Source organism: Mobula birostris, chromosome 24 (assembly GCF_030028105.1).
Source record: "Mobula birostris isolate sMobBir1 chromosome 24, sMobBir1.hap1, whole genome shotgun sequence".
In the NCBI taxonomy this organism is placed as follows: Eukaryota; Metazoa; Chordata; class Chondrichthyes; order Myliobatiformes; family Myliobatidae; genus Mobula; species Mobula birostris.
The window spans coordinates 51,653,517-51,678,227 of record NC_092393.1 but is presented as its reverse complement, the minus strand read 5'-3'; the positions used below and the strand labels follow the sequence as shown (position 1 = coordinate 51,678,227).

Here is a 24,711-nt window from a genome sequence, read left to right as displayed (position 1 = left end):
TATGACGACCAATAGCGACCAAATGAAATGTACAAACGATATAAAAATGGCCAACTCAATGATGAAAGCCAATTGCTCAAGAATGCAATAATCGGTAATCAACAGCTGTGAACTTACAAGCAGTGAGATTTAGTAATTAGAAATAAAATAACAAACCAAATCAAGGAAGACAGAACATTCCCCACCTGCTATTTATAAAAATACCACCAACTAAACTCATAAATGTTCTGCAGCAAGTAGCAAAATAATGCCAGAGATAGGCCAAATGAAGCTCTTACAGGACCCTTCTCTTGCTACCCTACTTCAACTCTTCTTACTCTTCCATTGGTACTGGGAAAGGTCTTTGTAATCAAGCCCATGCATCCATTGTTTCATCTTGCTTGACTGTCCTTGAGGACGACAAGATCACCAATTGGAGGTTGCACTTTTCCAGCTACCATTTTGCACGTCTAGGAGAAGCAGGTACTCATGCTTCTAGCAGTGCCAACAGGTATTGGCGAGGTTTTGAACTTGCCTCCACTGCCGAAAGTGGAAATCTTTCTCCCCAAAGTCTCCTTAGGGAGGACAAGTGCCCCTATTTTCTGTGTGAGAAGGGTAGCTGGTGTCACGATGAGCGGGGAACCAGGGTCTGTGGATACAGAAACCAACGGGAGACCACTCACAATCGCAGAGATTTTCTGCCATGAATGTGGTTCACACTATATGCATAAGCTGTGATGGACCCACCTTCAGCATCACAGAGTCCAGGATCCATCTGGTGACCCCAATCAAGTGCTCCCAGCTACCTCTATAAGAGTTGAGTGCGGAGGTTTAAAGACCCAGGTACACTCCTTGTTGCTTAGGTACACCTGGATCTTCTTGTTGCTTCCAACAGACTCCATCCTTAGCTCTCTGCAGGCCCCAACAAAATTTGTCCTACAGTCTTACCTGATGTGTTTTGCTGGGCCTCTGATAGAGAAGAATCATCGTAATGCATTGATAAAGTTGGGGCATCCTGCAACACAGTGACTTCTATATGTATGGCCCTGATGCTCATGAATGTGAATATCACCACCCAATGCTTGCTGCTCACCAGACCACCCCTGGTATGACATGCTGAGACCATCTATGGCCCAGAAACAACAAAGGAGAATGAAGGGTCAGTCTACAGGTAAGTTGCTCATTTTCTGACTTTCAATCTTCCTCCACAGTCTTTGGCAAATTATTCACTGATGAAGTATGCTGCTGGCACATCCTTTTCCCCCAATTATCCACAGTCCAGCAGCTCTCAGAGCACCCGCTGTGAAGTGCCGTCCTTGGACCTGGTCATGGTAATATCAGAGGCGTAGAGTTGTGATATGACTCCATGCAAGATGAGAGGGTGTGTTTCATCCTTTGTAAGACTGGCATTCACAGATACCCTCCAACCCTCAGCAGACCACAGTCGTCAAGGTAATGACACAAGCTGAAGAGTGAACTTTGCTTAGGAATGGTGGTACCTCCTTGGATGCATTCCATTTCTTCTCTAAAGACATCATGTTGCAGATTGTAGATGATGATTGTCTTGGCTCAACCCAGTTCATCCAGGGAGCAGGAGCTGTTGCAAATATGCCATCCCTTGCAGTTGCTCTTTTGTGCAAATGATTTAGCAATATGCATTAGCCTTGCTGCAGCATATGACAATGATCGCCAACTTGAGAATTTCTCAAAGTGCTTGGGGTTAAACCAATTGATGAAGATGTTAGCAGCATGGCAAGTGACCCGTGGACAGATCTCAGCATCAGATTCTGGTCAATCAGGTCAAATTGTGGAATAATGTCCTATGTCTCAGCTGAGATGAACAAGAACGCTGGTCCAGTCAACCATGTGCTATGAGCTAGATCACTGGTGGAACGGGTGGATAATCAGCAGGATTCTGGTCAGTAGGGACAAATTTCCACTGCTCTAGGCTAGCTGATTTCATTATGCACTGCACCCTGTTGTTCACATAAAAACATCTGGAATCATTGTGAATATACCCGATACATCTGATACCTTGGAATCAGAGTGGAATGTCAAAGCATCAAGTTTGTCATCAATTTCATCTGTGGTCACTTCTACGACTTCTACCGCTAAGACAGCAGTGCAGAGTTCAAGTCGTGGGAGGAACGTCAATACCCAAGTCCAGGTCTTTCAAACCTTTCGTGCCAGGAAGAAATACACTCATGACTTCTACCTTTTTGGAGGCAATCTTGTACAATCACAAGTTGGAAAGGGCTGGCATGTCTTGGGTGTTTTGGAGGAGAGTAATAGCTTCCTTCTCTGTAGGGAGACACACTAGGCCATCATCCACATAGAAGTTCCCGTCAACAAGATGTCTAGCATCTTCTCCATAGTCCTTCACACTCTCCAAAGCAGCTCTTCTGAAACTAGAGATGGACTGTTACCAAAGATGTGCACCCGCATCCAAAACTCCATGATTTCTTCATTAAGGTCATTGTTGCAGTACCATAAAAAGTATAGAAAATTCTGATGGTCTTCTTGTGCCAAGAATCACTTGATTCTGGCATGGTTCCAGAGGACTGGAAGATTGCAAATGTCACTCTTGAGGAAGCAAGAAAGACAAGAGAGGAAAGTTGTCACCTGCTGTTACCAGGTTCAGATATGGCCCAAGTGCGGAGTGAGAGACACTGAAACAGGTCGATAGTCCACAGACTTTAATACGAACAGTGTTAAACGGAAAATAAACAATAAACACTGGGCCAAACAGGGCCGTTAACTAAAACTCTCAAAAGGAACACGAAGCCTACACTGCAACTGAAAGAGTCAGTTGATGTTAAAGTCCAATATCTCAGGGAAGGCCAAAAGCAAAACAGCAGCAAAGTGTTCCTATGCTCTGTCCAAGTCTCAATATGCACTACCACAACAAGTGTGGAGTTAAATAATATCACGATTAAATAATAATTAGCTCACATGTGCAAACTCACAAGTGCAATCGCCATATCTACTGCGCTGCTGAATCCGTGGTTGTGACAAAAGTGGTTGGGAAAGTGTTGGAGTCTATTATTAGGGATGAGGTTTCGGGGTAGCTGGAGACTAATGATAAGTCAAAGTCAGCATGGTTTCTTCCAAAGGAAATATTCCCTGACAAATCTGTTGAAGTTCCTTGAGGAAGTAACAAGCAGGGTGGACAAAGGAGAGGCAGCGGATGTCATTTACTTGGATTTTCAGAAGGCATTTGATAAGGTACCACACGAGGCTGCATAACAAGATAAAATCCTATGCCATTACAGGAAAGATACTGGCATGGATAGAAGAATGGTTGACAGGCTGGAGGCAGCGAGTGTGAATAAAAGGGGCCTTTTTTTGGTTGGCTGCCAGTGACCAGTGGTGTTCCTCAGGGGTCAGAATTGGGACCATTACTTTTCACATTGTTTGTTGATGATTTGGATAATGGAATTGATGGCTTTGTAGCAAAGTTTACAGATGTTACAAAGGCAGGTGGGAGGGATAGGTAGTGCTGAGAAAGCAATGTGATTGCAGCAAAACTTAGACAAATTGGAAGAATGGGCAAAAAAGTGCCAGATGGAATACAGTGTTGGGAAATGTATGATCATTCACTTTGGTAAAAGGAACAATAGTGTAGACTATTATTTAAATAGGGAGAAGATTCAAATATCAGAGGTGCAGAGGGTCTTAGGAGACCTTGTGCAAGACTCCCAGAAGGTTAATTTACAGGTTGAGTCTATGGTAAAGAAAGCAAATGCAATGTTGGCATTTACTTCAAGGGAAATAGAATATAAAAGCAAGGAGGTAACACTGAGGTTTTATAAGACACTAGTCAGGCCGCACTTAGAAGTATTGTCAACAGTTTTGGGCCTCATATCTCAGAAAAGATGTGTTGTTATTTGAGAGAGTCCAGAGGAGGTTCATGAGGATGATTCTAGGAATGAAGTTGTTAACATATGAGGAGCTTTGGACCTGTACTCACTGGAATCTAGAAGAATGTGGAGGGATCCGAAACATACTGAATATTGAAAGGACTAGATAGGGTGGATGTGGAGAGGATGCTTCCTATAGTGAGGGCACAACCTCAAAATTAAGGGGCGACTTTTTAGAACATTGGTAAGGAGGAATTTTTTCAGCCAGAGATTGGTGAATCTGTGGAATGCGCTGCCACAGACTGCAGTGAGGGCCAAGTCTGTGGGTATATTTAAGGTAGAAGTTGATCGTTTACTGAACAATCAGGGCACCAAAGGATATCGTGAGAAGGCAGATGTATGGGGTTAAGTGGGATCTGGGATAAGCCATGGACTGAATGGTCTAATTCTGCTCCTATGTCTTATGGTCTAAGAAGCAATGAAACATTTGTTGGACATCAGCAGTAACAGCCACTGCTTCCTTCCTAAACTGCAGGAACACCTCAAGCGGTAATGGGCCCATGAGCAACACATCATTCAGACACCTCATCATGTCGAGCACTGAAATCAAAGACTCATCTGTTTGGGTTTTTGTGGGTGGTATACCCCAAAGAGAGACAAGTACCAGCAGTCATCAGGGATGGAGCCACGTCAGCATGCCCATTGAACATTGAATTCAGTGAACTGTTCTTTTATCTGTGGCCACTTCTTAAGCATGCGTGTAAGTGAAGTAAGGTGCCTGCTTGCTATGGAAAGGGAGCAGTGTCACCCATCAGTTTGAACTGTCTTGATGGAACCCATTATCTATCACCCTCAGCAAAGTAAAATCGTCAATTGAAGGAGCTAGTTTGTAGGCGTGCTTTGTATGGACAAAGACAGATTCACCAATACCTGCTGTGTTGCTTGCCAAACCTCTTTTTTTGTGAGGTAAAGGTAGGAGAGGTGGGAGGCCGGTAGGACTGGAGACAACTCGCCTTGATGTGGATGCTGCCAAGGCAAGGGGTCATGAGACTGGGGCACCTGTTTTCTAGAATGCTAATTCTGAAGACATTCATAGTTGAGGGTTTATGTGCACTCCCTAGGCGGATGTCTCCTACTATGACCCACCTAAGTGTTAACCTCTGGGCAAAGGTCCATTTGGAGGCCCATTCCTCGCAGGAGCAGGATCTCAGCCTTTGGGTCGAGTGATGGTATCTTACTAGCTAGGGACTTGAGGCAAGGATGGTGAGTCGTTGCTTCTGGAGTGGGGATTTCTTTCCTCTTGTCCAGTGGTTCATCACATTCAATGAGCACGGGGAAAGCTAAACGAGTCTTTTCATCAACAGTTTCAACAATAAAGCCTCTTATTCTTCGCCCAAACGTCTGTGGACACCTGCACATGTCTTAAGTGTGTAAGGGGAGGCATCATCAGTTATGTTAAAGATGTTGAAAAAGATGATCTGGCTAAAGACTTGTTGCTCTCATCATCCAAGACAACATACATCCTCATCTTCTTACAGTAGCCTTCTGGGTAAACACTGATCTTTGAACATAACTTGCTAGTGGGGTTTTCCCCCACATACCTTAGTACAGGAAGAGGTGGCAACTAGAGAGGAAGGGATTCATCTTCCTCACAGCCACGTTGTGAGGTGCTTGTGTTGTTCTTCACAGATCAGGGTGGTGGGCCAACATGAAGAGCAACAATATGTTTGCCACTGTTGCATTCAGAGCACTGGATGATAGCATTACAGTCCCTCACCTGGTAACTGGTTAAAAAACAGCAGCAGAAAAATATGGAGAGCATTTTAAGGAAGGCTCTTTGGTTCTCTAAAGGCTTCTCCCTGAAGCCTTCACAATTCCAGAGAAGGTGTGGTTTCCAATGTAGAGAGCACAGTTTGTTTGGATCTTCTGACATTTTAGAGTCAGCCTTTTGGACAGCGTTGTCCACCTCAGTTTTGTGCACCATGACAGGGCTCTAACAGGTTTCTCTGATTTAGGTGGTGCTGAGCTGGAGGAGGTCATGATAAAGCTGCTGTCGTTCCTCATTTTAGCTTCAGCCCAGGTGAAATTAGATAAGGAGGAGGAGGGTGGAAAACTGATTCCATTTTTCAGTTTGTATCTAGTTCCCTGTGAAATCCATTCTTCCTGTAGACTAAAGGGGAGTTTCTCCAAGATGGGACTAATGCATCATGCAGTGTCTAGGTAAGACAAGCCAGGCAAGTATCCTTCAACTTTGGCTGCCTCCAACTCCAACAGCAGGTCTCCAAGCTCTCAGATGTTGGGGCTCCCTGCTAGAAATCTTGAGGAAGGACTTGAGTTTGTTGAAGAGTGCAGTCTCCATTGCCTCTACGGATCTATGGCACTCTTCCAGTCTTTGTCAGGCTAAACTGAGAGCAGCAATGGGGTAATTGATGTCAAATGACCTTATTCTTCTTGCATGCTCAGTAGACTTGTGTCCAAGCCACTTCACCAGTAAGTCAAGTTCTTCACTAGGCTTTCAGTTGAGGTCTTTAGTGGCATTGGAGAATGTGGACTTCCAAGCCCAGTAATTTTCTGGTTTATCATCAAATTTGCTGAGTCCGGACATCAGCAGGTAATTATGTCGGGTTTCTGACACATCCTGATTATGTTGGGTTTCTTTGGGGTGTGGTGCACCTTATCAGGAGGCTGAGCAGTGTCACTACTTGTGTTATCCCATTACATATGAGCTTTGGAGTCTACCACTACATCGCTGAATGTCTCTTTCATACCTATGGACGAGTGAGTGTGTCTGGTCATTGTGCGTACAAGCACGTGAGGGAGGCAGGTTCTATTCTGAAGTTTGAGCTGTCCCGTTTCAGTAAAAGGTGTTAAGTTGTAGGGTGTTATCCTGAGAAAGACGAGATCTCCTCCTTCAATCTTGAATAGCTTGTCTGAGTCTTCAGTCTCTACTAATGGGTGGGTATAAGCATAAGCAGACTGGTCTTGAACAGTTCTGGTCCTCTCAGCTGAATGACATACTGAGTTTGATCTGACATCATAGTCAGAAAGTGCTGCTCCATGCCTACCTCAAAGATTTTAGCCTCGGCTGAAACCGTCTCCACCTCTTTCTACTTAGCCCTTGCACGGGCTTCCAGCACTGCCACGCTTGCTGCGGACCTACTAGACTATCTAGATAATCTAGGTGAACATAATGAACACACTGACCTGGTTTCAAGGCTTCCCTTCTCTGTTGTCGACACTTTAACTTTGTCATGCTGGGGCTAGCAGAATCAGAATCTTATCCACCATAGATGGAATCACCATTGAGAGTGCCTTTTTACTATCTGATCTCACTCGAGTTTCCTCATTTTTCTAAGCTTTTCTAAGTCCTGCGTCATTGTAGTTTGAAGGTGGTTACAGTACACAAGCAGCTGAGAAAGAGGACAGTACTTCTCCACATTCTCACGAAAGATAGATTCAAATATTGATTAAAATTCCTTCAACTTCTGACAAAGTACTTCTAACTAATAGTGACTAAATGAAATGTACAAACGATATAAAAATGGCCGACCTGCTGGCAATAGCTAATTGCTTAACAATGCAATAATAAGTAATCAACAACACTGAACTTAAAAGTAATCAGTGAGATGTGGAAATTAGAAATAAAATAACAAACCAAATTAGGCAGGACTTAACTAGATTGTATTTAAAATTGTACCTTCCCCCCCACCCCCACTTGCATTTCTTTATTACTCTAATCTTATTATAATAATTACCCCATTCCCCTTGTCCTTTATTCCCTTGATCTTGGAGATGATCATCTATACTCTATGCTAACACAATCCCTCTCTTTCATTCCCTGTTGTTTCCCCGTTACTCTGAAATTTAGAGTTAATGTTTCAGAGTTTAGAGTTTGATGACCTTTTATCAGAATTGGAAAAGAAATAGAAATGGAACTGGTTCAAGTAGTTCATTGATAAATGTGTGTTGCTCAGGGCAGAATTAACAGCCATAAGCAGATGGCAAAATGGTTCCTGAGATATAATGATCTGAATGAACGGCTGTACTAGTGTCAAGCCATGATTTCTTACATTTACCTAAATGTATAAAATATATTATAATTGTTACCGTACCGTGTAATTGAAAGATAGCTTTTCCAGCTGACCAGTTAAGTAAATGATTGAGAACTGAATCTGTATCTTCCAAAAACATTCCATTGTAAGCTTTTTCCCAGGAATTTTCAATTATTGTTGACAATAATTTTCCAAATTTGCTTAGATCATAATTCCACAATTTACTTAAAAGTTGAGCTTCAGACTTGTTCTGGAAGGGTAAATTTATAAAGTATTAGTCTGTTTTTAAAAGGATGAATATTAGCTAAGATTTTAAGAACAGTTTTACAATGACAATACCTGGCATATAGAATGAGCAGCATCAAGGGCACATTTCTCAAAGCATTTTGCAATCAAAGGCTGCAAATGGTTTAAGTCCTCAAACTTTTTGCAGTAGATTTCAATCTGATGGATTGGTTTTTCCTAATAAAAAAAAATATTTGTTATTGTCTTATTTAATCCAAAATCAGATTATAAAAAGCACAAAACAGAACAAAATGGGTGCAGCATACTTCAAAAAATAAATAAACTGCTTTCAAACAATATTCCAGTAGAATTACATAATTTAGAGGTTCTAAGTCTATGTATACATTCTTCACTGAAAAGTAATCTCTCACTTAGCAGAGCATCAGAATCAGAATTAATATCACCTGCCTATGTCATGAAATTTGTCAACTTTACAGCAGCAATACAATGAAATACATGATAAATAAATGTAGATAAAAAACTGAATTACAGTAAGTATATGTCTATTAAATAGTTCAAATAAATATGCAATAGAAAAGTAGTGAGGTAATGTTCAATGTTCATTAATATACAGTGGCCATTTTTTGTTATGAAATATTTTCATTTCTAAGAAGATGCTTCTACTTCACAGATATTTCAAAACAGCTTAATCAGGAAAAAAATATTTTGTGATGCAATTACCAGGAATATTGTTACCTGGCTTGTAAATGAAACATTACATACGACCACATTTTGATTTCATTTTCCACTCAAATTCTGTGGAGAAGTGCACATGAACTATACAAATGACACCATCTTTTCCTCACTGCTATAGGTGAATAGGCTGAATACATTCTCTTACTATGAATGCACCAGGGCCAGACAATAAGTTTGATGAGAGCAATTAAATGTTACCCCAGTGTTTAGCAAAGGTGGAGTGAAGCTGATAAATACTGCAGTTTTAATAGATTATATTCATGCCATTCAAGCATTTGACATCATACACTACCTTCTTCATCCGTCCTTCTAGATCACTCAAGAGTTCTTTACTCCAAAAAGAAGCCCATTCATCATTTCCAAGGTTTAAGGTTATAAGGGTGGCCCATACCTTTATAAGTGGAAGATTAGAAACATATAATTTTATTTCCATACTGTTAAAAGCAATTAAATGGCATCAGACTGCATAAATAACTATTATCTGACAACAGCTAATATTTATGTTGTGAAATGTCCCAATGTATTTCACAAAATGGAAGGCAAAAACAGTGCTAAAAGTGGAATTATTATAAAGGAACAACTCAAAGCTTGACTCCAGAGGGGATGTGGCATGGTTTTGGGACAGAACTTGAACAGATTGTACCATAAGCAGCTGTGTAACAATGGTGTGCCAAAGGAATATTAAAGGTTAGTATAAAACAATGGACAGGAGTGAAACAATTCTAGAAATAGAAAATAAAGGCTACAAAGGTAGGATATTTATGATGGGAATAGCAAATTTGAAGCAAATAAGGGTCATGAGCCAATAGCTCTCATGAGATCAGTGTTAGTATGAGCAAGGCTGCAGACAGAAAAGTGTTGAATAAACTGTAATTTTCAGAGATTAGATCTGTACCTAAATAGGACAGCACCACTGGGACACTGGAATGACAAAGGCACTTATGGCAGAACATGGATGGAGATAGTAGCAGATGTAGAAAGTATTACAGAAAAAGAAAAAGGTTGCTCTTGTGATAGGAATGATGTAGTTTGGGCATCTTGGCTCTAGATTGGATAGAAGACAGCATGTTGTGGGTCAGTGGAGAACGACGATGATACTGGGGAAGTTTGATTGCATGATATTAATATTTAAGACCATAGCAGAACTAGAACATTTGGCTCATCCAGTCTGATCCAATTTTCCTCTCAGCTCCAATCTACTGCCTTCTCCCCATATCTCTTCACGCTCTGAACAATCAAGACTCTATCAACCTCTGCCTTAAATAGACATAAAGACTTGGTCTCCACAGCTACCCGTCTCAATGAATTCCACAGATTCACCACTCTCTGGCTTATGAATTCCCTCCTTGTCCCTGTTCTAAAATGATGCCCCTCTATTCTGAGGCTATGTTCTCTGGCCTCCTACTATAGGAAACATCCTCTCCACATCCACTCTATCAAGGCCTTTAACCATTCGATAGGTTTCAGTGAGGACACCCTCATTCTTCTGAATTTTAGTGAATACAGGCTCAAAGCCATCAAACACTCTTCATGTGACAAACCACTCAATCCTGGAATCATTTTCGTGAACCTCCTTTGAACCCTCTCCAGTTTCAGCACATCCTTTCTAAGATAAGGAGCACAAAACTGCTCGATATTCAAAGGAAGACCTCACCAGTGCTTTCTAAAGTTTCAACATTACATCATTGTTTTCATATTTGCCTTCCTCACCACAGACTCAACCTGCAAACTAGCCTTTAGAAAATAGACAACCCTTTCATATTAATATTATCAACTTTCAATAATAATGCCGAGCGAAATGTGCAGGTGAGTACAAAGATGATTAATATATGGTTGGGAAACTGTCTCACTTATTTGCATTGGATAATGTGTGAGATAAACTGGAGTTTATTGCTATTAATCCAGTTCAATTGTCTTTAGGTAATTACTTGAGGATGAAGGCATACCCATCATGTTGACCTTGCGTTGATTATTTGGCTGTAATGACGTAAGTACTTTCATACAGCACCTATCATCAAAGACTGCAAGCTGTCATCAGCAGGATTATTTAATTAATAGATGAGCTGCGTATTTAAATTCTGAAACGTGGCCAATTTCAATGAATAAAGTTACATTTTACGTAGCTGCAGTGTTAAAACTGTGTTACTCGCATAGAAAGAAGCTGAGCCAATGATAGGACCTTCCATCCAGCTAGTCCACATTGCCAATGGACAGACTGATCTCATAGGTCGGAAAGAAAGATTTTGTTGGCAGCTTCAAACTAACAAAGGTCTTGGTGGCAACTAAGCTTTCCTGTGAAGTTCAAAAATTCTGAGCATCTTACTGCCCAAAATTAATCTCAAGTTTATAATGTCAAATTAGACAATCATCCAACTACTACAAAAAGGAACATCCACAAGCCAATGAATATCTAGCATATTAAAAACTCAACCTTTACACATATGGAATATTGACAAGACTCATACGGCCAGATTTGGGAACAGCTTCTTTCCAACTGTGATAAGACTGCTGAATGGATCCTAACCCGGATCTGGGCCGTACCCTCCAAATATCCGGACCTGCCTCTCAGTTTTTTTGCACTACCTTACTTTCCATTTTACTATTTTCTATTTATGATTTATAATTTAAATTTTTAATATTTACTAATTTTTACTATCTTTAATATTTAAAATCCAGGGAGCGGGAAGCACAGAATCAAATATCGCTGTGATGATTGTACGTTCTAGTATCAATTGTTTGGCAACAATGAAGTATAAAGTATAAGTATTTAAGTTCCAATATTGTTTTGAATGCAGGAACATTGATATATTTGGAAGAGGAAATGATCTGAGATTTTGTGAACTTGGATATGATGGCACAGTTCAGATGCAGTTTTGAACACCACACCACAGGAAAGATGTGAGGAGTGTTGGAGAGATGGCAGAGGAGATTCATTAGAAAGTTGCCTGAGAAAGAGAGTTTTCAGTTATGAGGAGAGACTGGGGAGACTAGGAGGCTTTTCCTTGGAACAGAAGAAATAAAAAAGGATATATATAAAATTATGGTGGGTATAGGTAGGGTATTCTGCACAAAACCTTCCCCCTTATCAGAGGTGAATAAAACTACAAGGCTTAGATTAAGGGTAAGGGCTATAAGAGACTTAGAAGGGATCTGAGGAGTGCCTTTCTCATGCAGGTGTTGACTCATGGAATGTACGACCTAGGAGAGTGGTAGATTAGAACTGACGATGAGCAATTAAATTGTCTATACATAATAAGGCAACAAGCTAAGTGCTGGAAGACGGGATTAATATGAAGGATGGCCACAGACTGGCACAACATGCTGGGCCTGTTTCCAGATCTGTATGACTCAATGACACTTTGAACAGTCAAAGTGAAACACAAATTCAAAACACCAGTTAATAAGTGTCATTCAGTCCTATTTGGCTAAATTCTTACAGTTAAATCTAAGTAGTTTATTACAAAATTGCCTTACTTGAAATTCATCCTGATTGAGAGAAATATCTCGGCCTTGTAGTAATCTTGAAGTGAGGACAGTCTTTAGCCATTCTCTCGTAGTTCTCAAAGTCAGCTTTAATAACATTTCAGTGCTTAGCATTTCATGACCTTCCTTGTTTTGAGATTTCTCATTTGCAACCTAAATTTAAAAAAAAATTCATATTCTTTGTCCACTGGTTATTTAAAGCACTATATTAAATGTGCAATGAAATGTAATTATCATCATTTATTTTACCTAATACCACTGCATTATTCTAAAAATGGTTTGCTCTCCAATCTATACAAATTTAAAATAAGATTAAAATCTTCAAGTTTTACATAAATTACAGCATTACACAATATTTAAGAAAACAATTCTAGCTCCGGAAAATATTCCATTAAAATTCAATACATTTAAATCAGAAGTTATTATAATGGCAAACAGTGATTTGTTTTTATTGATACCTTTAATGAATATTTTTTTAATTCAGCTAGTTTGCTCATTAGCAGAATTGACGTGGCAATGGTTTCTGTAGAGATCACTTTTTTCAGAGATTTACATATGGTTGCATGGATTTTCAAGCTGGCTTTTATACATCCATTTAAATATCCGTCACGCATTTCCCTAGGTGTGGAAAATTTCTGCTCACAATCAAATACATAAGCAATTATCGCTATAATCATATTAGAAAGCTTCATCAGTCGGAAAATTTCTAATGATTAATCATACATAAGAATCCCAGAAAAGTACATGCAATTAATCAATTATGTTTTTACTGTTAGTGAATGGAATCTTGCTTTAAATAGTCACAAAATCAACTGGTGACCAATTTTATCTTTGATAACTCCAAAATGCACAGAAATCTATATATTGAAATTAAGAACAATCTGGTTTTTATTTTCTGAGTGAAGTTGGTTATGCTGGGCATCAAGATAAATACTGTACAAGAAATTCAATTAACCACTCTAGGTTCCCAATTAGAATGTGCCTCATGGTTAAACATCTACTAAAATTAAACTAAACGCTTAAATTTCTATAGACATATAGCCATAACTTAGGTTTAAAGCAGAACAGAATTTATGTACCTGTTCTGCTCACTGTACACATTTCTTTCTGCAAATTTCAAAACATAATCCAATGACTATAGGAATCCAGCAACATGCAAATAAAGAGAAATAAGAATGATTACAACATCCAAAAGTACTTTTGATAAAAATACCCTTTAAAATAAAGTACAAAAGGTACAATCATTTATAAAGTAAAACAAAATTTGAAAATATTTACCAGAAAAGCAACATTTATAGAATGTTCAGAATGCCTCTCAAAACCTCATTTATTTGATTTGTTTCTCATAAATACAAATCATTAACTGATTTTCTCCCCACAAATTGTCCAAACTGCAGAATATATCCAGCAATTATTGTTTAAATTGAAATTATGATATCTACAGAAAATAGTTTGTAAAGTTTAGAGTTTGCGATAGCTCAATGCTTTTACGTTGAATACAAGAGTTGCAGGATTTAAAATATGTCTTTCTCATTAATTTGTTCTTGTTAAGAACTAGTCTGAATGTAACCACAAGTGATGATGGCAAGCTTTGATCAAATAGATTGGAATGACTACTTTAACAAAGTCACAAAGATGATAAAAGAAACAAAGATGGAACATTTAAATTAACATGTGCAAGTCCATGAGAAGGAGAGATACATGCTATTGTACCAATTTGCTGATATGGCATATTTGCAGTTAATTTGATTTAGCATAAACACTGATCACAAAGAATAAGTATCTCTGCATAAAGGTAAATTCCTTGGCACTAAGAACTGATCTTCAGGGAAAAAGCCAACAGAAGAGCTAGTTACAGATGCAGAAATAAACTGGTGTAAAGGTAAAAGGTAAATGAATGATACATGATGATAACCCAGAAAGACAATAAGTGCACAAGATAGAAGTGTTGCTATGAATAAAAAGGGTGAAGATTTTGGACAAACACAAGGTGCATAAAGGACTCAGCAGGTCAGGCAGCATCTGTGAAGGGAAATGGACCATCAATACTTTGGGTCGAGATACTTCATCTGGACTGGAAAGACAATGGCTAACATAAATAGTTAGGAGGAGGGGGTAGAGCAAGTGCTGGCAGGTGATAGGTGGGGTTAAAGGCAGGCAGGGCGGGAAGAAAGGCAGCTTAGTTTATCTAATTTTATGTCTCAGCCTGACTGAAGATTTAGAGTTTTGAGTTTGTAGGATTCAGTCAAAAGAAGCAACGAATGACAGCGTAAGTTAATTGAAAGCATTGAAGTAGCCCATAACTGTGTAGGTTACTTGAATAGAAAACTACTTCCTGTGTGCTGATATGCTTCTATTAAAGCAAAGCTGAGTTTTTTTTTGTTATTTTGCACATTGAATCATTAATTTTTAGACAAGACATGTAGCATTTTGATTTAAAGTGCTTTGTTTCCATAGATTTAAAAAAATCAAGTATTTAGATTAGATTATGAGGACACTGAGTCCTCGTTTATTGTCATTTAGAAATGCATGCATTAAGAAATGATACAATGTTCCTCCAGAGTGATATCACAAAAAAACAGCACAAACCAAAGACCAACACTGACAAGACCACATAATTATAACATACAGTTACAGCAGTGCAAAGCATGGGAACGGTAAAAAAAAGTCTCAAAGTTCTGATCGACTCCCGATAGTCCTAATAGCAGGCGGCAAAAGGGAGAAACTCTCCCTGCCATAAACCTCCAGGCGCCTACAACTGCCGATGCATTGGAAGCACCCGACCACAGCCAACTCTATGAGTCCGACCAAAAACTTCTCCAGCCTCTGACCAGCCCTCCGACACCGAGCACCAAGCACCATCTCTGCCAAGCGCTTTGACCCCACCTTGGCCGCCGCACAACAAGCAAAGCTGAGGACTCAGGGCCTGCTCCTCCGGAGATTCTGGATCACACAGTAGCAGCGGCAGCAAAGAAGGCATTTCAAAAGATGTTCCTCCGTACCCTCACGTCTGTCTCCATCAAATCAGGATTATGCACAGCACCCTACTTGACAGATTACAGATATCATTCACCAGAGTGGCCGCTGCGCGCTGCATCGCGCCGCCATCTTCTCCTCCTCCTAAAGCATTATTTCAGAAATGCTTTAGAAACAAGTCACGTTAATCTGGATCTTCAACTGAGCTTCGAGTTGCTCAAATTTGCTAGAGATCTGCCAGCTCATCCCATTCTAACATGGAGGGAGTACCTTGGCACAATTTTCTTCAGATAACTGATCAATGAGGTCCAAGGTAAAGCCTTGTTTAGCAAACAGTCAACATTGCCCACAGTGACTGAGATTTGAATAAGAATCACTGTTCACAAGTAGGCAAAAACAGAAAGCAATTTGTACCCATGAAGCCCACAATGTTAGTAAATTGGAAATCAAGCTTGGTCAGAAACCAGTGTATTTTTATACTGATGAACTGACCCTTATTCTGAACCAGCATAAATTAAGAACCAGAATAATGAGCCAAATGAAACATAGCCAAAGTTCTAGAGAAAACAACTTGCCACGAGTTTACCCGCAAAGAATGTAAAAGCTTATAAATAATCAATTATACAAATTATATACATTGTCTTAGAACTAGAAGCAGTTGATCAAGACCCAATTTAAAAATAAATGAGTTACAGCTCAAAGGGAGATCATAATGTCCAATACGTTTTCACTGCATGTGGAAGCTCGGAATTTCAATTCACTTTCATTGGCTTGCTCTGAACATTAAGCAATACAATTTTCCACAAACACAAACCTTTTCATGTGGAATCCATCTATCCTTCAATCTGTGAACGATTCCTTGCAGAACATCAAGCAAATCAGGAGTGATCGTCAAGTAATGTGGCAAAGCTTTCCATGGTAATAAGCTGAACCAAGAACGAGCTAAAAATCTATCTACTGACATCAAATGCTTATTTTTGTTCATCAATTCCAGAAACTCCCTGAAGAAAATGATTTGTAGGTTAAATACAATATCCCTTGTACAAAGCGCCTTGAAAACACGCACGTACACATGAAGAACAAATCCTCCAATTAAACAAAATGTCAGAGAAGAATTTTTAGGTTTTTTATATCACACATTTTTAAATTATGGATATTATTGTCACAACAAAACACTATTTAGTAGTAAACATGACAAAGATTTTCTCATTCTCCATCTGGAGTAATATACAGTGAATTCCAGTTAATTGGGACATATCAGAACCAGTACAGTTTGGCCCAATGAAGCAGCTGGTACAATTAGCCAAAGTTTCATGAAAATAGTTTAAAAAGTTATTAAAAAAAAGGGACAAACTGAGTAACAAATTATGTACTTAAGTGAAATACAGAAAAAATTAGAACTAATACTACTACAATACTATAAAACTGTATTAATTCCTAATAGTTATCGCCGGAGGAATTCATCTAGTGTACACAATGAACAAAATCAGCGCAGTCACCTCATGCAGATAAAGGACTGCCTTCATACAATTGCTGGCCAGAAAGAACAACAGTCTTCAAATCAGTGAATTCGAATGAATTGAGGACAGTGGAAGCAAACAGCCTAATTGTCTTTCTTCTTTGTTCTTGCCGCGTGCGTGGGGATGGAGGTTGCCATTTTGTGAAGGCACTCTGTTCTCCATTTTGTGAGTTTGAAGTACTTGGCTTGATCAATGTTTTAAACAAGACACGATAGTGACCAGGTAATTTGATGGACTGGAGATCATTTCTAAATAAGAAGTTATTTGTGAGATGTTCTTTGGTTGGATATAACATGCAGGTTTGTGAATGTTCGGGTTGGTGCCTGCCTGGAGTGATGCTGATTGAGAACAAAGTGCCATAAATTATCGACTGTCACTTGCTGGGAAGAGGGCAATAAATGGATGCTAGCTTGCAGCAGAGCCAATAACAAGATGTTAAACATCAGACACATGACCTCTGGCCAATGACCCAGGAATGCAATATTTGAATTGATAAGAATGGATATAAAAGTGGATGCTTTGTGTGTGCTGGCAGTGGTAACTTCGAAGGATAACCATCGCAGATACAAGCATGAGCAACCCCACATTGAACATGTGGTAAGTGAATCAGGACTACAAGGAACACCTGGCCTGTGTAGATTCCTTTGCCCGGATAATACCTTTGCTATTCTTTGACTATTCAGGAGAGTCAGGGAAACTTAGCAGTATTTAGTATATAAATTCACATACTTGTTAGTTTAGACAATAAAGATACTTGTCGGTAAATACAGATCTCTCTGAGCTTCGGTGATCATTGTTACAAGGCGGATTCTTATAACACAATGTTATTGACAGTTGCATCCTCCAAATCTTAATTTTCATCGTAACATTCAAGATGACTGTAAATTCTTCATAGTTCCTAACGTGAAGTAGTGAAATTGTTTCATTTTCACTCCTGGCCATTTCTGGCATCAAGTCTGAACACTTGAAACTGCAGTGAACAACAGTTCCAACTTGTCTTACTGCTTATTCCTCACCAGCCATCAGTGTCAAAAAAAAAAATCACCTTTTTTTTTAAAAAACACACAATTGACACAATTAAAAACTGCTCACTCTAAGCACACTATAGCCTCAAAGAGCAACACAAGTGTGAGTGACCAATGCTAGTTAGAACTTATTTGGCAAGTCTCCTGCCCCAATCAAGCAGCATAGCATCCAAAATAAATGAAAGGAATCCCAACAATTTTCTCAGTTTGTTTTTGCTCTTTAAGTGGCTGTTCCAATTATCCAGAATCCACTGTATTGCTTAACATCTGATGCATCTATTGCCATACAGGTAACTCAAAAACTACTTACCTTTGGGTGCCATCATTAATGTTTTCTCTAAAATTAATAACTGGAAGCCCACTGAGTCCAGCCCAGTTGTCTTCTGACTGACTATTGTCCAGAAACTCTGGGCTCATTACAAGAGATGGAAAATGGAATAAATGAAAAACAGGAATCAACAGCACCCATTTTATTATTTTGTTGTCAATACATCTATGCATTGTTGTCAATAGTATCCTCACAATCCTATAAATTGAAAAAAAAAATAATCAGTAAGGATAGGCAGCAACAGCTCTGTCATGATTACTCCAAACACTGGTGCTCCACAAGGTTGCATCCTCTCAGCACCCTACTCTACTCCCTGCACACTTAGGACTGCGTGGCCAGATTCTGCTTTAAGTTCATCTATAAGTTCTCATTTACTTTAGAACAGTACTCATTATTTCTATGACAATTTCTCTTTTTCTGTAAAAATCGATGCGAGATCTGTCATTTCCCAAACCTTCAATATACGTAACTTTTCCTATTGGTCTGTAAGGGAAAAGGATTAACTTCTGCAATTCTTTTGATTCTTCTTATCATTATAAACTTTTTAGTTCTACTTTAATGTTTCTCACTAGACTACAATTATATTATACTTTCCCTTTCCTTATCTACACCTTGGTACTCTTTACTCTGCAGAATTTCAATTATTTAAGTTATAATTAAACAGGAGAAACAACTTTAAGGCTACACATGTAGAATGGCAAGATATACATTTAAATGTTTTTGAACAATTTATGCAGTCCTTACCCATCCCTGAAACAGAAGCTTTCTTTAAGAGTCTTAAATTCCTTGACGATGTCATTTGCTGGTAAATAGTGAACACTGAAAAAGTCACAAATTGTAGCCAATGCAGAATTTGGCCATTCAAGATTATACGTGCAAGAGACGTACAGTATTAGTAAGCCAGTTCTCAGGCGGCTTTGCACAGAATTTGTCTCCGTTTCAGAAGCTTGATTACGAGGATCCTCAGCCATTGCTATCAAAGCTGTTTTTAGAATATCCTTAACCTAAACAATAAAAAATAATTATCTGAAACTATTGTCAAATAAAGTTCTAGTCAATATGTAGAGAAAGTATTTAACATAGATTTGAACTTGGTCATGATCTTATTGGAAACGGTTTTCCATGAAATAGTGCCTCAAATTAAACTTCTGCATTCAATCCAGATACCTTGTGTGTTTTTCTATGGAATCCAAGTTTATCCAAATCCTAATAAGTGTGTGTTTGATATTTCCTAGCAAGAATATTCTTTGAAATGGTGGTGTAAAGAAATTTGGTGTAAAGAGATTACTCATAGTGTTGTGTTTATATCGTGCAAGGGACAAATGAACTGCACAGATTTGCAGAGAGTCCAAATCCAATGTTAAACATTTTCTGGAATTTGTATTGCTGCTTTTTTTAAAAAAGAGAATTGCAAAATAAATGTACCATTTTATTCTAAATGTATGGAGTAAATCCCTTTACAGTGTACATGATATTTATTCTTCACCATTTCTTACACCATAAGATAACAGGAGAGATGATCTAGCCGGCAGATGGATATTTTATTTGACAATACTAGGAGTGAAAACCTTTACCAGTATTTGACATACTTGTGCATTTGATCACATAAGGCATTGTTAATAACTGGAAATGTCTTGGGACTTAGCTGCAGCAGGGTGGGAATGCTTTGATCAGTCTCTCAAATGCTTAGGGTTTTGCAATGAAAATATCTTAAAATTCATTCCTTGCTTTTTTCTGATTATATATGTGTTAAAGGTTACAAAGACATTATTACTTTATATGAAAACTACATATTAGCCACTTCAATAAACTACAAAATACAAAGAATACTTAATTAACCACTCAGTGAACTGATCTACAAAATGCCAGAACCCCAGTCTGACAGCCATTTCTACTGTTCCCCGTCTCTGTAAATCTGCCTCGGGACTAGTCACAACTCCAACAAGATCGCTCCTGCACAAAGACACAGTCCTTTTATACCTTTAAGAATCTCTCTCCTCCTTTTGTATTTTTCCATTCAGTCACAGTACCAAGCTATACTTGCATTTCCACATCATTCTTTTTTCATAGAACATGATTTTCATCTTTATCTACCATCAAGCCTGTGCAATAGACCAAATGGTACCCTAAGCCATAAAAAAAATCTATATTCTAATAGCAGTACTCATACTAGTAGTGCTATTGTTGTTAATATGTTTCTGCTATCAAAATATGGATGTGATTCTGTTCATGTAGAAAATGAGGAAGAACTCCAACAATACAAATTCCCAGGATGGTATAGTCTGTAGATCTTCAATGACTTTAGTATGTTAGAAACTGAAATACAGAAGATGTAGACCTGCTCTCCCTTTCAATAATGGCTAATTTTCCATATTAATATGCATTTTATAAATGGATTTTTCTCAAAGCAAGCCTGCATATTAAAAATGCATAAATTGTTGGTATATTGATGGTGGAAACAAGTCAATCCAATTGTTGATCACTTTACTTACTTGTTTCTCTCCAAAGGAAAGGGAAGTCCAGGGAACTGGCTTTCTTTCAAAAACCATCGGTTTTTTATAAACTTCAAAGAAATGTTGTAGTTGTTTCAGGAAAACCCTCAGATTCGTATTGTTCCATGTTGTAAGGATATCAAATATTGACTTCACCATAATTTCACCTGCTAGTTGTTTTCCATGTTTTATATCCCTTTCTGCACTTCTGAAGAAATTCTGTAACTTCTGTAAACTCCAACCTTTTGCAATAGGCGCACATATGATATCATCGTATTGATGCCATTCTGAGTAAATCAAAAGCATTCAGTTAGAAATGAACAAATATGTGAGAATACTAAAACTGATCAGAAGTTTTAAGTTAAGTCTGTGTTTGTTTACTCTTTCTTTAAACAAATAAGTGGGCTTGCCATATTTTGCTCACTTTAAAGGAATGGTTCTTATTTTTTTCTCACACTCCAAAAATTAAAAAGATCATGCTGATAATTATGCCTAAATACAGCCTCCTTTACATTGGCATGATCTGACATAGATTGGGGAAATCGCTTTGTTGAGCATCTTTGCTCCAACCACAACAAGTTTTCCCAGAGGCCAACCATTTTAATTCCAATGCCCATTCTGAAATGTCAGTCCATGCCTCCTCTACTGCCATGATGAGCCCATTCTCAGATTGGAGGAGCAGCACTTCATATTCCATTCAGGTAGCCTCCAAATTGAAGGCATGAACATCGATTTTTCTAATTTCTGCTAAATCCCCTTTCCATTCCCTCTTCTTCCATTTCCCATTCTGGCTGCCCTCTCATCCCTCCTCCCAACCTGCCTGTCACATCCCCCTGATGCCCCTCCTCCTCCCCTTTTTCATGGTCCCCTCTTCTCTCTTATCAAATTCCCTTTTCTTCAGTTTTACCCTTTCCATCTATCACCTCCCAGATTTTCACTTCAACCCCTCTCCCCCAACTCCGGAGACCTTCCATCCTCAGCCACAAAACTCATAATTCCCATACCCCACACTGATCGGTTTTACCTCCTCCCCAAGATCATAAGCCTGACTGTCCTGGTAGACCCATTGTTTCTGCCTGCTCCTGCCCCACCAAACTTGTATCTGCCTACCTGGACTCCATTTTGTCACCCATAGTTCAGTCCCTCCCCACCTACATCCGGGATACATCCCATGCCCTCCACCTCTTCAATAACTTCCAGTTCCCTGGTCCCAACTGCTTCATTTTCACTATGGATGTTCAATCCTTATACACTTCAATTCCCCATCAAGAAGGCCTCAAGACCCTCCGCTACTTTCTGGACAATAGACCTCACCAGTTCCCCACCACCACTACCCTCCTCCGGTTGGCAGAACTGGTACTCACACTTAATAACTTCTCTTTTGGCTCTTCCCACTTTCTTCAGACCAAAGGTGTAGCTATGGGCACTCGCATAGGCCCCAGCTATGCCTGCCTCTTCGTTGGTTATATGGAACAGTCTGTGGTCCGAACCTATACTGGTACTGCTCCCCAACTTTTCCTTCACTACACTGATGACTACATTGGTGCTGTTTCCTGCACCCATGCTGAGCTCATCAATTTCATCAACTTTACTTCAAACTTCCACCCAGCCCTCAAATTCACTTGGTCCATCTCGGACACTTCTCTCCCCTTTCTCGATATCTTGGTCTCCATCCCTGGAGATAGACTGTCCACTGACATCTTCCATAAGCCCACTGACTCTCATAACTACCTCAACTATACCTCTTCCCACCCTGCCACATGCAAAAATGCCATTCCCTATTCCCAGTTCCTCTGTCTCCGTCACATCTGCTCCCAGGATGAGGCTTTCCGTTCCAGGACATCTCAAATGTCCTCTTCCTTTAAGGATCGTGGTTTCCCTTCTGCCATTATCAATGATGCCCTCACCCGCATCTCCTCCATTTCCCGCACTTCGGCCGTCACCCCATCCTCCCGTCACAACAGGTACAGAGTTCCCCTTGTCCTCACCTACCACCCCACCAGTCTCCGGATCCAGCACATTATCCTCTGCAATTTCTGCCACCTTCAACAGGACCCCACCAATAAGCACATCTTTCCCTCTCCACCCCTCTCTGCTTTCCGCAGGGATTGGTCCCTCCGCGACTCCCTGGTCCACACATCCCTCCCCACTGATCTCTCCCCCCGCGCCCCCCCCCGGCACTTATCCCTGTAAGCGTAAGTGCTACACCTGTCCCTACACCTCCTCTCTTGCCACCATTCAGGGCCCCAAACAGTCCTTCCAGGTGAGGCAACACTTCATTTGTGAGTCTGTTGGGGTCATCTATTGCATCCAGTGCTCCTGGTGCGGCCCCCTCTACATCGGTGAAACCCGACGCAGATTGGGGGGCCGCTTCGTCGAGCACCTCTGCTCCATCCACCACAACAGACAGGATCTCCTAGTTGCCACCCACTTCAACTCTGCTTCCCATTCGGATATGTCCATACATGGCCTCCTCTACTGCCACGATGAGGCTAAACTCAGGTTGGAGGAGCAACACCTCATATACCGTGTAGGTAGTCTCCAGCCCCTTGGCATGAACATTTAATTCTCCAACTTCCAGCAATTCCCTCCCCCTCCCCCAGCTGCCTATCACCTCCCTCATGGTTCTGCCTCCTTCTACTACCCATTGTGCTTTCCCCTATTCCTTCTTCACCTTTCCTGCCTATCCCCTCCCTGCTTCCCCTCCCCCACCCTTTATCTTTCCCCTTACTGGTTTTTCACCTGGCACCTACCAGCCTTCTCCTTCCCACCCTCCCCCCACCTTCTTTATAGGGCCTCCCTCTTCAGTCCTGACGAAGGGTTCCAGCCTAAAAAGTTTTACTCATCATTTCCACGGATGCCACCCGACCTGCTGAGTTCCTCCAGCGTGTTGTGAGTGTTGCTTTGACCCCAACATCTGCAGAGTATTTTGTTTACCTCTCCCCCACCCACCTACCTACCTTCCCCTTCACCTGGCTTCATTTGTCACCTTCTAGTTTGTCCTCCTTCCCCTTCACCTGGCTTCACTTGTCACCTTCTAGTTTGTCCTCCTTCCCCTCTCCCCAAGCCCTCTTATTCTAGCTTCTTCACTCTTCCTTCCCAGTATTGATGAAAGGTCCCAGTCTGAAACATTGACTCGATTCCTTTCCATAGATGCTGCCTGACCTGCTGAGTTCCTCCAGCATTTTGTATCAAAGACAAGACAGTAAGGGTTGTATAGGGATTGGGAGAATGATATCTGCATAATAAAGTATCTGAGAAAGGAGTTACCGAGGTCATATTTTGTTGCTGCAATCCTACCTTGGAATCAGAAAGTACAGAAGTAAGAGCCCACACCAGATAATTCCAGTAAATAGAAAATGGAGTTTAGACACAATTCTAGGTTGTCTTCCAGTGCAGTGCTGAAATCCATGGTGTCCTGATGTGCCTTTATACCCTATGGTTTGTGGAAACTCAAAACCATGTACTGTATGTATTAGTCATTGTATAATTTGGTATGAAGATGGAACCAAGTGAGTATGGCTGCTCAGGCCTTTTAAGTCTGCAAGGCCGCAGTCAAGTTATTCTTTAAAGGTTAACTTTTAAGATGTGAAAATCACCATCTGAAAAGTAGAGAGAAGCAAAGAGAAAGAAAAGACAGTGACAAACAGCAAAACAAACATACAGGTTGAGCAACCCTCGTCTGAAATGCTTGGGGCCAGAAGTACTTTAGATTTTGTACTTTGGAATATTTGCATTTACATAATGAGAGAGCTTGGGGTTGGGACCCAGGTCTAAACACGAAATCCATTTCCGTTACACTGGCACTAACAAGGCGCCAATCAGGGTAGGTGAGGTCACTTCTCCAAACTGACTGTGGTGCGCAGAGACCTGCCCATCACCTGGGAACCTTCCCACTGCCTTGTGGCATTTTCCATCTGTGGTGTCATATCAGCGCTCAAAACTGTTTCAGATTTTGAAGGTTTTCAGATTTTGGATTTTCAGTTAAAGGGTGCTCTACCTTCACTAGGAGATA

At 40.1% G+C, this 24,711-nt stretch overlaps 1 protein-coding gene across 2 annotated transcripts in view; it reads right to left on the bottom strand.

Moving 5' to 3' along the window:
• Positions 1 to 24,711, bottom strand: part of LOC140187150 (E3 ubiquitin-protein ligase rnf213-alpha-like) — a 225,481-nt gene that overhangs the window by 172,334 nt on the left and 28,436 nt on the right. For both annotated transcript variants that reach the window (XM_072242138.1, XM_072242139.1), the window contains exons 7-16: positions 20,697 to 20,983; positions 18,949 to 19,208; positions 18,187 to 18,402; positions 16,146 to 16,332; positions 13,435 to 13,490; positions 12,814 to 12,973; positions 12,347 to 12,508; positions 9,165 to 9,263; positions 8,231 to 8,353; positions 7,952 to 8,141 (exon numbers count right to left, since the gene is read on the bottom strand). In XM_072242138.1, coding sequence (XP_072098239.1) covers positions 7,952 to 8,141; positions 8,231 to 8,353; positions 9,165 to 9,263; positions 12,347 to 12,508; positions 12,814 to 12,973; positions 13,435 to 13,490; positions 16,146 to 16,332; positions 18,187 to 18,402; positions 18,949 to 19,208; positions 20,697 to 20,983 — 1,740 coding nt within the window. The remainder of the gene's footprint in view (positions 1 to 7,951; positions 8,142 to 8,230; positions 8,354 to 9,164; positions 9,264 to 12,346; positions 12,509 to 12,813; positions 12,974 to 13,434; positions 13,491 to 16,145; positions 16,333 to 18,186; positions 18,403 to 18,948; positions 19,209 to 20,696; positions 20,984 to 24,711) is intronic.